The sequence below is a fragment of the Protopterus annectens genome, chromosome 14.part0, assembly GCF_019279795.1.
Source record: "Protopterus annectens isolate FY-2018-M chromosome 14.part0, PAN1.0, whole genome shotgun sequence".
Lineage (NCBI taxonomy): Eukaryota > Metazoa > Chordata > Ceratodontiformes > Protopteridae > Protopterus > Protopterus annectens.
In genome coordinates this window covers 766,558,238-766,572,425 of record NC_056748.1, presented here as the reverse complement: position 1 = coordinate 766,572,425, position 14,188 = coordinate 766,558,238, and the positions used below count along the sequence as shown (strand labels likewise).

The 14,188-nt window shown below is 38.8% G+C and overlaps 1 protein-coding gene across 1 annotated transcript in view; it reads right to left on the bottom strand.

The window, feature by feature from the left end:
• LOC122788725 (solute carrier family 2, facilitated glucose transporter member 5-like) overlaps positions 1 to 10,606 on the bottom strand; it is a 569,090-nt gene extending 558,484 nt beyond the window's left edge. Inside the window, exon 1 of the mRNA XM_044055616.1 lies at positions 10,562 to 10,606. Coding sequence (XP_043911551.1) covers positions 10,562 to 10,606 — 45 coding nt within the window. The remainder of the gene's footprint in view (positions 1 to 10,561) is intronic.
• Positions 10,607 to 14,188: the final 3,582 nt, after the last annotated feature.

Here is a 14,188-nt window from a genome sequence, read left to right as displayed (position 1 = left end):
TTGCTTTCTCTGTTGCTTTTTTTTTTTAAACCTGTCTTGCTATGTTAAATGGGTTTAACATAGCGAGACAGCTTTAAAATAGGCAACCGAGATCTCCGTTGCTTATTTTAAAGCTGTCTCGCTATGTTAAACCCATTTAACATAGCGAAACAGTAAAAAGCAACGGAGATCTTGCTTTCTCCGTTGCTTTTGCCCACAGCTCTGATGTACTGTGTAGGCATACACATGCGCAGTACATCAGAACTGCCGCAGAATACCAGACAGCTGCGGAAGGGCAGCAAGGAGGCATTATACAATGCCATTATTTAAGAAAAGTAATTTTTTTTTCTTAAATAATGTCATTGTATAATAGCAATAACCCACTTTTGGGTGTGGGTAATGCTGGATTTACCCACGGTTGGCTTTGTTTGGCCACTCGGGCTTCGCTCTCGTGACCAAACCATGCCAACCGTGGTAATCAGCATTACACCAGGCGTGGGTTATTGCTATATTGTCTTTCTGTCTGGAGCTTTCCTCCTCGGGCCTCCATTGAAAACGGGCTACCTTGGCCCAATGGACTTTTCTGGTTAACAAACTGAAATAAATAAATAAATAAATAAAATATAACACCATCCAGGGATATTGTCGGGTCCCATGGAAGCTGTATTCTTGGCAGGGGCGGCTTGTGCTATAGGACTGCAGGACTGCAGCCCCCCACCTGTACAATAAACTTGAAAAATAAAATAAAAAAAATAAAAAATTCACGGACTCCACGCATGCGTGCATGGTTCCTGAGAACTCCATGCATGCATGCATGCTCATTCCAGAGCTCCAGACTGCTCTGTTAGGCAGTCCGGATAGGAAAGGCAGGAAACCCCACCCTTCCAGCCCAAAGGTCTGTGCAGTGATGACCACATAGACCGAAAGGTCACTGGACTGCATTGCCCGCAGGAAAGAGGCTCCAGCCTACTACTCTCATGCGACTAGCCATCTCTCGCGGGAGACCCATGCACGGGCAGCCATTTTGTGGAGGGAGACCCATGCTGCAAAGGATCGGCAGCCGTTTTGTGGAGGGAGACCCATGCTGCAGAGGATCGGCAACCGTTTTGTGGACTTAGCTGCAGAGGATCGGTGGCCGTTTTGTGGAGGACAGGTGGTGGATTCACTGTGTGTGTGTGTTTGGGGGGGGGTTGTTTGTGTATTTGTGCATTTAGTTTCTGTGCCTGTGTTGTGTAGTAGTACTGCCAGGATAAGGTTTTTTGGATGGTAATATGCAGGTTTGAAGTTAATGTCAGGGCTAGTAATAGGGTTAGGACCAGCACACAAGAGTAAGGTGATGCAGGGACGACAGGTCAGTACTGTTTCCAAGGAATATTAATGAATGAAATCTTTACAGAGGAGTACTAGAAATATTATTTGTTAGAAGCAGCATCAGCACTTTTCCTTTAAGTCGGTTTCTATTTGAAGTGTTTTTGTTGTTTATTTATTTTTTCAAACAAACTGATTTCAGATGACCATAGAATTATTAAAACTGCAGTTATGACATCTGGAATTACATAATATGAAAATATGTTATGTATACAGTTAATGTTTGTTTGGTTAATCTTAGATCCAAGATATTAGCGAATGAAAAATAAGGATGCACCTTTGAACAAACTAGGAAAAACTATGAGCGCAAATAGCAGAGATCAAGCAGAATATCTGGAACCAAAGCTTTCAGTACTTGTTAGGGTATACAGCTTTGCTTACTTTCTAAAACTGTCAAGAGCAATTACCTTCTAGTGGTTAATGATATCATTATTGTCTGTCAAAATATTACTTCTTATGTATTTAACATGAGTATGAAGGCATTTACATTTAACACATACAAGTGCATTTTCAGAAGATTTTTATTTGTTTTCTAGAAAATATTTGTATCAAAACTACATCTAATAGTAATATAACAAAACATAATATTTATAATGGGAGATCAAATAATGAAAATGAAGAATAGTTGCCCTTTGTTCTTCTGTGTGGTGCCAGTCATTTATATATTTTTAAAATATGTGGATTCTTGGAATGACTATAACCTTTTATTTTAATTGGATCTGGTCTGTTAACTAACTGAAATATTGCATGTTTGACAGCAATGGATGGTAAAACGAGCAGACAAATATTAGTAAAAAAAAATATTAGAAATGACTCAATCAAATCCTAAAACGTTATTATCTGTAAGCTGATAAAACAATGCTGTAGACCACTAGTTTTGAATCTTTGGACCCTTCTACCTTACATGTATCCGATTACTTAGCTGAGCACAGTAGTGCCAGCATTCTGAAGTTGGGTTAAATTTACATGCCGCAAATGGGTTACCATTGAGTTTGACTCCCAAAGGAATTGTAGCCCACATGACAACATTTTGCATTGGAGCCAACAGATGGAGCAATCTGGGGATCTAGCAGTGGGGCAGATATTATTAAAGTATGAGCAAATAAGCTGACATACTCATGGAAGTATACATAGAGCTAACCTAGTGCAAATGTTCAGTCTGGGTCATGAATTTTTAAGTCTAAAACTTCTTTGATTTATTCTTAAAATAAACATAGCACTCTGCAATAGATAGATTCCCTTTAAAAAGTCATATTTATGTCAAGCTAAAGGACCCTCTTGTTGATGATGCAGCGCCAATACATGTGATTCAAAAATTTAAACCAATTCCTTCTTTCTACAGGATAGTTTAAGATATTTAGATTCAGTTTATGATTTAACTATCTTCATATATTACAATCTGACCTAATTCTAATGGTGTACAGATGCAGATACTATTTAAAATCTTTAACTCTTGATTACATGATATTTCCAAGTTTAAATAAATTATGACACTAGCCTGGCAAACTACTGTAAGCAAAGAATACCCACAAAATCATCTTCTTCAATAAACTAATAAATTAGAAAAAAAAATAAAACTTGAAAATAGTACAATGTCTGCTATACTTTGTGGATGCAAGGTACAGAGGGATTCCCATGTAATGAGAGGCTACTAAATTCTTAATATTTTCAAATATGTTGTGGGGCCATTAGTTGTTCTTCCATTTCTGTCACTAAGTACAAATTAAGTTACACCTTTTCTTTCGTTTTTTTTTTTTATCTGACCTCTAAATGAGCTTGGAAAAAAACACACAAAGAGAGATTTTTGTCACATAATTTTCATAAATAAACCAAAAGGCTGCCTTTTGAAATTGGTTTCAGAGGGCAGATCCTGACTGAAATTCAGGCTTGGTTAAAGGGCAGTGTTTTTTGTTTAATATTTACCTGACATATATGATTTTTGCAAGCCAAATGCATAAACTTTTGTATGACTTCTCCATTAATTGTATTCTCTAGATGGTAAATAATATTGTCAGGAGTGCTAATTCAAGAGTACAAAGCCCACTTTCATTTATTCAGCTGATAATTTTAACAGAGGCACTTCTGATGGTTGAGAAAAGTGACGGTGCTCTTGGATTCTTGAAAATCTCAGGTTATACTGTCTAGATTTCTTTCTGTGTTCAGTATTTTGAGTTCAGTGTTTTGAATAGCCATTTTAGGTATTTTAAAATATTAAATATTAATATTAATATTAAACTTTAAACAAAATTGTTGCATGTCATGACACCATAGTTTAGAGCTGCTTGTATATTTCGGAATTAACCAATATTAAATTAGCAATATCCAAAATTATGCCTTGTAGCAAACATGCATTTTGGGAAATTTCCTCCAATTTATTCATAATGCAAATTGCCAAGTGCTGAATTACTATAAAGTCCTTAGTTTTGTACAGGCGTGGCTCGTGCTATAGGACTGCAGCCCCCCAACCTGTACAATAAACTTTCATGGACTCCACACATGCGTGCATGGTTCCTGAGAACTCCATGCAAGATGCCCCAGGTGCTACATGGTGGTGGGTAGAGAATAAGGATTGAACCCTGTACCTTGAGCCCAGGTGGCAGGAGCCTGAAATCCCTACCCACCACCATTTGTAAAAACATTGCACATTTTTCCCTCATACTTGTTCTAGTCTTCATAAAATCTGTGTTTTCTGTATTTGTGTCCTTGCAAAGTTGCTATTGCATTGGTGCAGTGGTAGTATTGTTGTCTGACAGCTACAGGTTCTCTGGTTTGATTCTTGATTCTTGGCTGGGGTGCCTTACCTTTTCTGTGGAGTCTGTATGCCCTCCCTGTGTTTGTTTCCTCTAGTGTCCTCCCATCTTACAAAGACATGTGTCTGTCTGGAGTGTTTCTCCCTGGGCCTCTGCTAAAAATTAGCTTTTGTTCCAAGTCAGACTTTCCTAGTTAATAAATGTTAAAAATGACACTCATTTGAATATCAGACTTCATATTCTTCAGAAAGTGCATGGTAACGCAAAAGCTTTTATTCTAGCAATTTACTGTGTATAAGATGGATATTTGAAATTTGTCCCTATTTTTGGGATTGTATTCCCCCGTTATTGGCTTCATCCAGATTTTTTGTGCTAAGGTTGAGAGCTATGGTAAGAACTGAATTCATTGAATATGTTTGGGGGCTATAATCCCCCATTACTGGCTTTGTCCGGGTGTTTTTTTGCTAAGAGATTGAGAGCTATGGTGAGAACTGAATTCACTGAATGTTTGGGGGCTGTATTCACCCATTATTGGCTTTGTTCAGGTGTTTTGTGCTAAGAGGTTGACAGCAGTGCTATGGTGAAAACTGAATTCACTAACTGGTAGCCATTTAAGTTTCCGTCTTCCTCTTTCACAAAACAGCTGATTTGGCATAGTGGTATGTTGCTCTGACTGTTTTGCACAGGGTCCTGGGTTTAAGGCTTGGCAGTGAAATGTATGGCGGTAACACAGCATTTTATTCTAGCAACTTTCCAACATTATACAAGCAATGTTTAAAATGTGTCCCTGGTTTTTGGGCTTTTGTCCCCCCCACAATAAACTGTGGCTTTTTCCAGATTTCTTTGTGCTGCAAAGTTCAGAGATACAGCTGAGTGAGTAGATTTTACAAGAAGCTGAGATCTGCAGGGGAGCAAAAGTTTAGTGCTGCTTATGCTGAGTCTGCTTGCCTTGTTAATAGCACAACAGGTAGTATAATTGCTTTTGATGCAGAAGGCTGTGGGTTCTACTCCCACAGTAGATAGATGCATTGCTGATACTGTACTTTGCAAAGGGGGTGGATGCTGCACTCCTTTATGGTGAAGATACCTAGTAACTATGAACCTGTTATCAATTTGCCATCCATTCCCTATTGAAATATTGCTAGCTTATCATTTTTTTAGTGTAAGATAGGCAATTTATTCCTCAAGGGTAACGGGCACTTTATTTGTAGATGAAACAATGAAATACAAAGTTGTTTGCTAGCAGCAGCAGCCTCTTCATTAGTTACAGATCTCTTTAATGTGGAATTATTTAGATGACTTTTACTTCAGAGATTGTGCATATGTACTGATACTGGTGGACTGTAAAAGTTTGAGTAGACGTTTATGATGGAAATGTTCTGAATTGGGCAGTTTTGTCATTACTGGTGCATGCATTTTGTTTCATTGTTTACTGGAAAAATTTCAAAACAAATTTAAAACACCCTCTAAAACTGTACTGTATTGTACAAGGAATATAATTTAATACAATCAGGAAGGTGTATGAAAGAGCATGTGTATGTTTTGTGTGCAAGGGGCCTGTGATTTGAAAAGAGTCCAAACCCAAAGTTAATCTGCCACTGGCAAAATGTATTTTCTTTGAATGTGGGTTTCAATGCTGTTTCAGTGAATGTGAGTTTTCAAGGGCAGAGAAGTTTTAATGCTAAGTCTGCTTTCATTGTGAGACTGCATTGCTTTGTTTAGCAGATATGATATCTATTAGTGTTTGCGCTGTAAAATGCAAAATAAAACTTTCAAATGAAGTCCAAATCATCACAGAAGTAAAGCAGTATGCACATTAGTGTTTATAGTTTTTGTTTTTCGGCTTTTGCCAGTTAGTGTTTATGGAAATGGGGTGAAATAGCCAAGTAATGGTTCATTGGAATGGCTGTAGGGGGGAAGCTCCATTTGACCATGATTTTGTGAGGGGGGGAAGGGCAGCAAACTCAGACAGCCCCAGCTGAACTATACCTCTCAACTGTCCAGATTTTTGCAGAATGAAGAGATTTTTGCTTTTTATTTTTGGTTTGTTCCTCATAAAATTTGTGGTTTTCTGTCAAATCATTTAGGAATGAAGTCACTAAATAATGACAGACACTGAGTTTCAGACTTCATAACCTTCAGGAAAAATGCATGCTAAAGCAAGACCTGTTATTCTATCAACTGTCTCAGTTTATACAAGAGCAATTTTTAATACTGTTTATATGTTCCCCAATATATTTGGCCTTGTCCAGATTTCCTGCATTAACAGGTTGAGAGGTACATGCAAATAAATTGCTTTATAGAATTAGGCATATCCAAACCTCTCAACTGTACCCGATGTTGGCTCAAAATGTTGCTCTTCTCCTAATAATCTCTCCGCAAAATGGCAATTTTGGAAGAAAACATGGAGGGTTCACAATTAATAAATAACTGTAATAATCAGTTATAGATTGCTTTTATTTCAGAAATGCATGCAGATTCTTTTATTTTGTCAGCTGCTCAAGTTAGCAGTACTAATATTAAAAAGTGTCCCTTCTTTGCAGGTTCCCAGCTGTACTGTGTGGTTATTTTATATTTTTGAATTACATTTTTGGTCCATTTTTCATAAAATTGTGTCTTTTTGGCAAATTAGTGGCAAATCATTAAAGACTGAAGTTAGAAAATAATGCAGACATTTGAGTTTCAGATTTCGTACCTTTCAGAAAATTCATACTAATGAAAGACCTACTATTCTATTATCTTTCTAAGTTTATAAGAGCAATATTTAAAAATTGTCCTTATTTTTGGGCCTTTGTCCCACTTCTATGTGTGGCTTTGTCCAGATTTCCTGCTCTGAGGTTAAGAGGTATGACAAATGTGTCAGGGCCATTGCAGTCAGCCAGAGACATTTCAAATTGTGACATACTTGTTGCACCCCACTCCCCTATGTAGTGACTCTGGATGTGTCCAAGCAAGGCAAGGAACAGTTATGCAGTGTAAATGTGCAGACTATCCCCCCATCCAAGGTAGACACAAGTACTACAATGGCTTTTCATCTGTCCTTGATTTTGTAGAATGTTCTCGTTTCTGTCATATTTCTATACTGTTGATTTATGCTTATTATTCAGAAAGAGCCTGTTGCTCTGTGTTTAAGTAGCAATGCTTTAACGACCATTTGGTAAGCTTGTCTGAGATTGTAAGATGCAAGTAAGTTTTAATAAGCATACTGTTAACGAATTGCCAACATTGAAAGCCTTTCTGTTGTTGCCATTCAGAGAATACTTACATAACTAGATAACATATAAGCCTTGGGTATTGAAATGCATATGACAGTATTTGTAATAAAGGACAGGATTACATTATTTTAAGAGCTCATTACAGTCTTTACCTGCAAACTAAACAGAATCCAATCTATCATGTGTGGTCCATATCCTGTGCAGTAATCCTTTAAGCAATGTATGTTGAGCTTGTTTCCTGTTTGCTTTTCATTTTTTACTTTGATCATGTTTTCCCCATGAAACAAGTAGATAGTTGTTGTCAGGCAGCAGGTCTTTTTTGGATAAGAAACATTTTTACAAGTGGGGGTATCACAGAGATTGCTGCTTTCAGCATGTTACTTGGTACTTTAATAAAGCTGAATATAAATTATAATTAGAACCGCAGTGAAAGGAAAAGTGGTTTGAGTTGAGTGCTGCTTGTTTTTTTATACTTGATTTTAACTGGCATTCCAGTAATGTATTTAAAAAGTAATTTATTTGTTCATGCCTCACAACCTTTTTGTTTCCATCTAGATATTAAGTAAGCTGCCATGCAGCCAATGGACTGAAATATTGTTTTTCGTCTACACTTTCCTTTTTTCTTGATTGGACTCTCATAATGATGGTTTGGCACCCAGGGCAGCGTATTTAATTAAAGTTACAGTTTTTGTGGTTTTGATCATAGCTCCTCCCCTTTCTAGTTGGCCACACCCATTCCCATTGACCCCACCCATTCAGCTGTCTCCTGCAGCCCCCCTTTGATTTGAAGTCACCAGCCGCCACTGATTCTTGGCATTGGACAATGCAGCTTTAACCTGTGCTGCAGTAATGCTGGATGCCTGGCATTCCTTTGGTATTGTGATTGGTCCTTTATAGGGAGAAAGATGGGTAAAGTTGGCACTGAATCTGCCGGCCAGTATGTTGGCAATATCTGTTGGCTCAGTATAGGAGGTAACATTGTGCAGTAACTCAGAACAAACCTGGGTATTGCTGTGGAGATTCTTGATATAACTATAGAAAGCTTTGTGGTTGTTTTTAGTGTCTGCCGCAATTCTGTCTTCATAGCTGGCTTCAGAGGTTTTGATAAGGGATCTCAACTTTTTGTTGAGGCTAATAAGGGAGTTTTTCCAGTCTAGAGACTTCACCTTTTTCTGCAACAGTTTCTTCCTTCTGGTGTAGAGTTTATTAATGGCAGGGGACCACCAGATTGGCTTCTTTTTTTTGAAGGAGAGCATCTTAGTTCTGTTAGGTATGACTATTTCCATGCATTTATTTACATGTTCGTACAGTGCATTGGTGTATGATTCAGCAGTCATGCATCTATTTTCCATTGACATGGGTGCTGTGAAGTTAGCCAGCTCTGTTTTATGGAGCCCAAAGTCAGCTTTAGAGAAGTTTTTCATGGTGGTTACCTTTTCAGGGGGTGTGGGTGAGATGTTTATTTCCATGGTGATTAACTTGTGGTCGGAACTAACCAGGGAGGGATTGACTATTGTTGTACAGCAATGATTGCCCATGTTAGTAATAACCAGGTCAAGGATGTTGCTTCCTCTAGAGGGAGTTAGAATGAGCTGGTCCAGGGCATTGGCATTGATGAATTCCAGGAAGCATTGAGCCAGTGTATTGGTGCATGAGTAGTTTTCCCAGTTGATGGAGGGGTAGTTGAAGTTACCTAGTATGAGAGTGTTGGGTTGGACTCTAACAGTTTCCAGGGTGCTTAGGAACATGGAGTGAGAGTCTTGGGACATGGTTGGGAACCTATAGCAGGCTATGACCTGAATCGTATCCTTACCCAATGTTAGTTGTACCTGAAGTATCTCAGATGCATTATGTTGGGCTACTAGTCTGGACATGTGCATATCCTTTATGAATATGGAGACACCACCGCCTTTGAAGCTTCGGTCCATGTTCTGGGGCCGAAAGGTGTGGAATGAGTTATAGCCTGGTAGCACAGGTGTGCTTTCTGCTGATTTAAACCAGGTCTCCGTTACAGCACAAATGTCGATGTTCTCCATTTTGAGGAGTGCTTTGAACAAGTGCATTTTGAGACTTAGATTTCTAGCATTGAGCAGCATGACCCTCAGATTGCATTTATTTATAGCTATTACAGTGGTAGTTTGGTCTTTGGAATGTGCCAGGTCACAAGGGTAGAAATATGCAAGGATAATTTAGAGTAATTGCTAAGTATTATGTTTTGCCATGTGGGAAGGAAATGAAATGCCTTAACAAAACCCATGGGGCTGTAGGGAGAACATGAGAAAAAGTTTGTTCAGCTTTCTTTAATACATTTCCCCTCAAAGCTGATCCCTAACCTTGCCCAGATAATTTTTAGATTTAAGTTTGTGCTTGTCCACCCTGTTTTGTTTGTGACTCAAACTGTGACACCACTGCAGTACATTTATGAGTAAAACCATTTCTGTTATTGTTTTCTACTTTCATTGCAAGTGAATTGTTTTTGGTCACCTCTGTTTCCCATCACTCAGCACACACACCTCATGTTTCACTTCTCAAGGATTTTGTTCCTATCTGTGACTGCAGCAAGCCATTTTTCTAATACACTGCTGAATTAATAATAATAAAAGTCCCAGTGATCAGAAGTTACCTCACATCACAACAACTGTCATTTTTTATGCTTGCTAGTGTTTGCTTTCGTACAGTTTGAGACTGACAATTTCACAGAAGTTTCTTGTGAATGTATTCAATGGCAACTATTCATAAACCCCATGCCAGAAAGAGAAGCAAAAGAAAACAGAGGAACTTTCTATTTGTCTTCAAATTAACTGTGGTGTTCTGAGACAACTACTATAGCTGTTCATAAAACCAGATAGTCAATATGACCAATTTTGGGCTGAAGATCCTGTAGAACACTCAGAACAGCAACTGACTACTATGGGACTGTGAGACATACAAAAGTCATGAAGTTTTTGGTTACTAATAATACTGGAGTAGCCACCAGTGCAGTTCATGGTGGGACATGTCTGCCACACTAACAAGACTTGTAACTCCTACAAGACTACCAGTAAGAAAATGTCTTGGATTTCCTACTTGCTTCTGTCAATGTTTTGTTTCTCAGACAAATCTCTGGATCATGTCAGGCAAAATAAAGGCCCTGTCATAGTCTACTGGGGGACTCCAAAGGAGTGAGGCCCTACTGGGCCAAATTGGTCTAACTGGCCTAAGGCTGACCTTGACTGTAACTGTTGTTCTAGCAATTTACTTTAAATTTACCTTTTTCCTTTCAGCATGAGCACAGTACAGCATCAATCGTGTCATCTACCAAAGGAGGTATGAAAGGCTGCTTCCCTCACAAGTGTTTAACGTGTCTTTTAGATATGTTCATTCAGTACAATGTCAGGACAGATTCAGTGATGGCTAAATTTTATTTAGTTAGTTAACATTTGTTTAACAGGAAAGTCAACTTGGTCCTGAGAGAAATGTTCCGGATGCATGCTTTTGTTATGTGGGAGGAAACCGGAGCACCTGGAGGAAACCCACACAAATGCAGGGAGGACATGCAGACTCCACACAGAAGGCACCCCAGCCAAGAATTGAACCAAAGAACCTTTTGTTGTGAGGTGACAATGCAAGCGCTGCACCACTGTGCCATCCAAAATTCCTATTGCGTCTCCTCACCGCACATCCAGATTAAAGATTTGCTCATCAGGCACCTCCAATATATCCTGCTTTTGCTGAATCTATCTTTGAAGTGCATGAGAACAATGAGTCTGGGTGTGCCTCGGCTGAGAGTGGGTTCTAATTCCTCACTGGCAGGTAGCCTGCCTGCATTGACTTAGATGGCCCAGCTGAAACAGGTGACAAAGACTGCACTGAAGACAGTGGTGTGTAGATATATGACCTGGATAAAGATCTTCCTGGACAAAACTCTAGATTCACCTGACCATCTGGTCACTGTGGGAGTGTGGCCCATACCACTAGTCATCTGTCCCTCTGGGTAATTTCAGCCAGAAGGCAGCACATCACTACTCATACCCCTCCCTTTCCCCAGCCTGGTGTGCTCTCTTCCTCTATTGTCTCACTCTGTGCACCATGCATTTTACTACCCTCTGCATCACCATTTGTCTATCTTCTGTTTGTCTATATCAATCTCATGTCTCTCGACCTAGTATATGCACTTCCATATCTGTTTGTCTGTACTGTTCTACATGTGGCTGTCTGCCTATACATGTTTACCTATCTCTCTTCCTATACTCTTTCCCTTTCACCCCTCCCCTCTTCCCTTCACTCTGTATAATAAAAAAAATTAGGCATAATCCATCCCCCAACAAATTGTTATCCTATCCTGCATGCTCTGATAATTTATGTGACCTTATGTTTGCTCTTCTCCCTTTTATTTTTCTCTACGCCTCTCTCCTGCTTCTAACAGGTGTCCACATATGTCGATACCATAACAGTGCTATAGCAGACAATGTACAGCTACTTAGCCTGCTGTAGCACTTTGTCTTGTCCAGCCAAGGGATGTATGTTTACATACAGTCTAGCTAAAAGTAATGTTTTTATATTAAAGATGCACTGGTCCAAGTTGATATTTTGTGTTCTGGGAATATCATGCAATGTGGTGGGTCACCACTCTGTGGATCGTGTCTTGTGCTTTTGTGTGTGAATTCCACTGTGTGGCTGCATTTTTTGTGTGAATTTCACTGTGCAACTGTGTTTGCTTGGATAATTGCAGTACTGTTCATTTATGTACCCTTAAATGCAGCTAACTACACTGAAGCACTGCATGTATCAGTTTGGATATTTAATATTTCCCAATGTCACTGCCTAGTCTCCCGCAGCTGTGCAAATTTTGCACTAAAATGCAGAATACATCTGTGAATCACAGACCAAGTCTCTTAGGGTTTGTTTCTCATATCCTGTAATAGAACATAACTTTCTCTATTTTAAATTGTATGACAGTCACATGTGGATTCTTTAAAATACCACTGCAGTCATAAATGCATGGTAAAACCTCACTATTATTTACCCAGATAATTGGATGCTACCTGTCCAATTAGCAAACACTCAACCAGTCATTTAAAGTAAACCAACATGCAAAACATAACACTCAAAATTTCTTGCTATGCAGTAAATGTAGAAATAAATAAAAGTAAAGCATACTCAAGAATGAGGGACAAGAACAGCCCACAAAAATAGAAAAAAGGAAAGAAACTAAGCTTTGACAAGTATAAAGCTGAAACATTTATTAGTTAGACTGTGCAACAACTGACATGATAAGTGGCCTAGGGACAGAAAAGAGTGCACAGCTGCAGTGGGGCTAGGACATAATATACAGTTCATAAATACCAGAGTGAATATCGGAATACAACAATCAGGAGTGAGCTTGCAGAATCTTTGAAGAAGTAACAGAGAAGTTTTTAATGCCTGCCATGTGCATCCAATAGCCTTGAGTCTAACCAATTAAGCTCACAAGTTCAAGTGCAGGGGCCTAAACCAGAGGCAGCATTAAATTACTTCAATTTATGCTAATAATAAATGGGAATTCTGTACATCAACTGACAAGTAAAACAGAAATTCAGAGAGGTGGTGCAAGATTTAATCCCTCTGTGAGAATTAGTTGGAGTCATAAGCCAGTCAGCAGACCATGGTTATGTCAGTACAGCATCATAATAATCAGTTTTTCACAGGACAACTTTTCTTACTTGTGATTTCAGGGTTTTCAATGCACTGGGGTAGAAACCTAAACAATAAGCATAATAATAAACAATGTGTGTTGCTGACACTACAACTCTACACAAATGTCCTTCTTAATTTGTTCACTTCTTCTGTCCTTGCTGTATAAAGCTCTTTAATTTTGGGGGTTTTATCTAATCCTGTTATGTACAAGGATCTCTTTTCAGGAATGACCCAGGTGTATGTCTGCTTATATAACTTTGTCAAAGTCACACAGTGAGTGAGTAGAAAGTAAAGGACTCAAATATTAATGCACCTTATACCACATTCTATGTATAGCATTAAACAAAATGCTTGAAAAATTTATTCAACTTCACATTACACATTTCCATCAGGTGAAGATTAAGCAAAAAAACATTTTATTTAAAAGAAAGACTATCACTAGTTGTGCAAGGTGTTCTACAAACACAAGCAAAAAAAATCAGACAAGAACCATGGTAACACTGTAGTTCTTTGTCACACTCCTGATGTGCCAACAAGGCATTTATCTGTAGGAGGGGTGACCCATCATTTGGAACTGAACAAGAGCTGAGGAGTAACAGCAGTGGTACAAAGGTGTAAATAGATGGCAGTCAATTTATTTCTTAGGGGAGTCCTTGAACACCTGGCACATGATGTGGGTATGTTATCATAGAATATTGTCCTGATGTCATATGTGTTATGTTGCATAGCATAACAAAAATGAATAGGACTATGTCCAACCCTATCAGAATGAATGAGATGGCTATCCTTATAATGAATGGGACTATGTCTATCCGTATCATAATGAAGGGGACTGTGTCCGTCCCTATCATGATGAATGGAACTATGTCCGTCCCTATCATAATGAATGGGACTATGTCTATCCTTATCATCCCACTACAAGCTTCACTTCTCAGCCACTCTTCAAACAAAAAAGGAAGTGGCTGTATTAAGAGGATTTGAAAAGGTAGTCACATCTGGGGGTGGGAAGAGGACACCACTCCTTCAGACTTCGAATGGGACTTGGAACTAATTCTGATCAAGGATCCAGTTGGTCTCCACCACTCTCTGTGTGAGTTTGTTTCAGTTCCTCAAAATCAGAGTGCTCAGAAAGTGAGATGAATGATGTGTGCAAAGCAAATTAGCTCAGAATTTCACTTCAGCTTTGCATCCTACGTGCACTTACTATACCCTGTGGAAAGG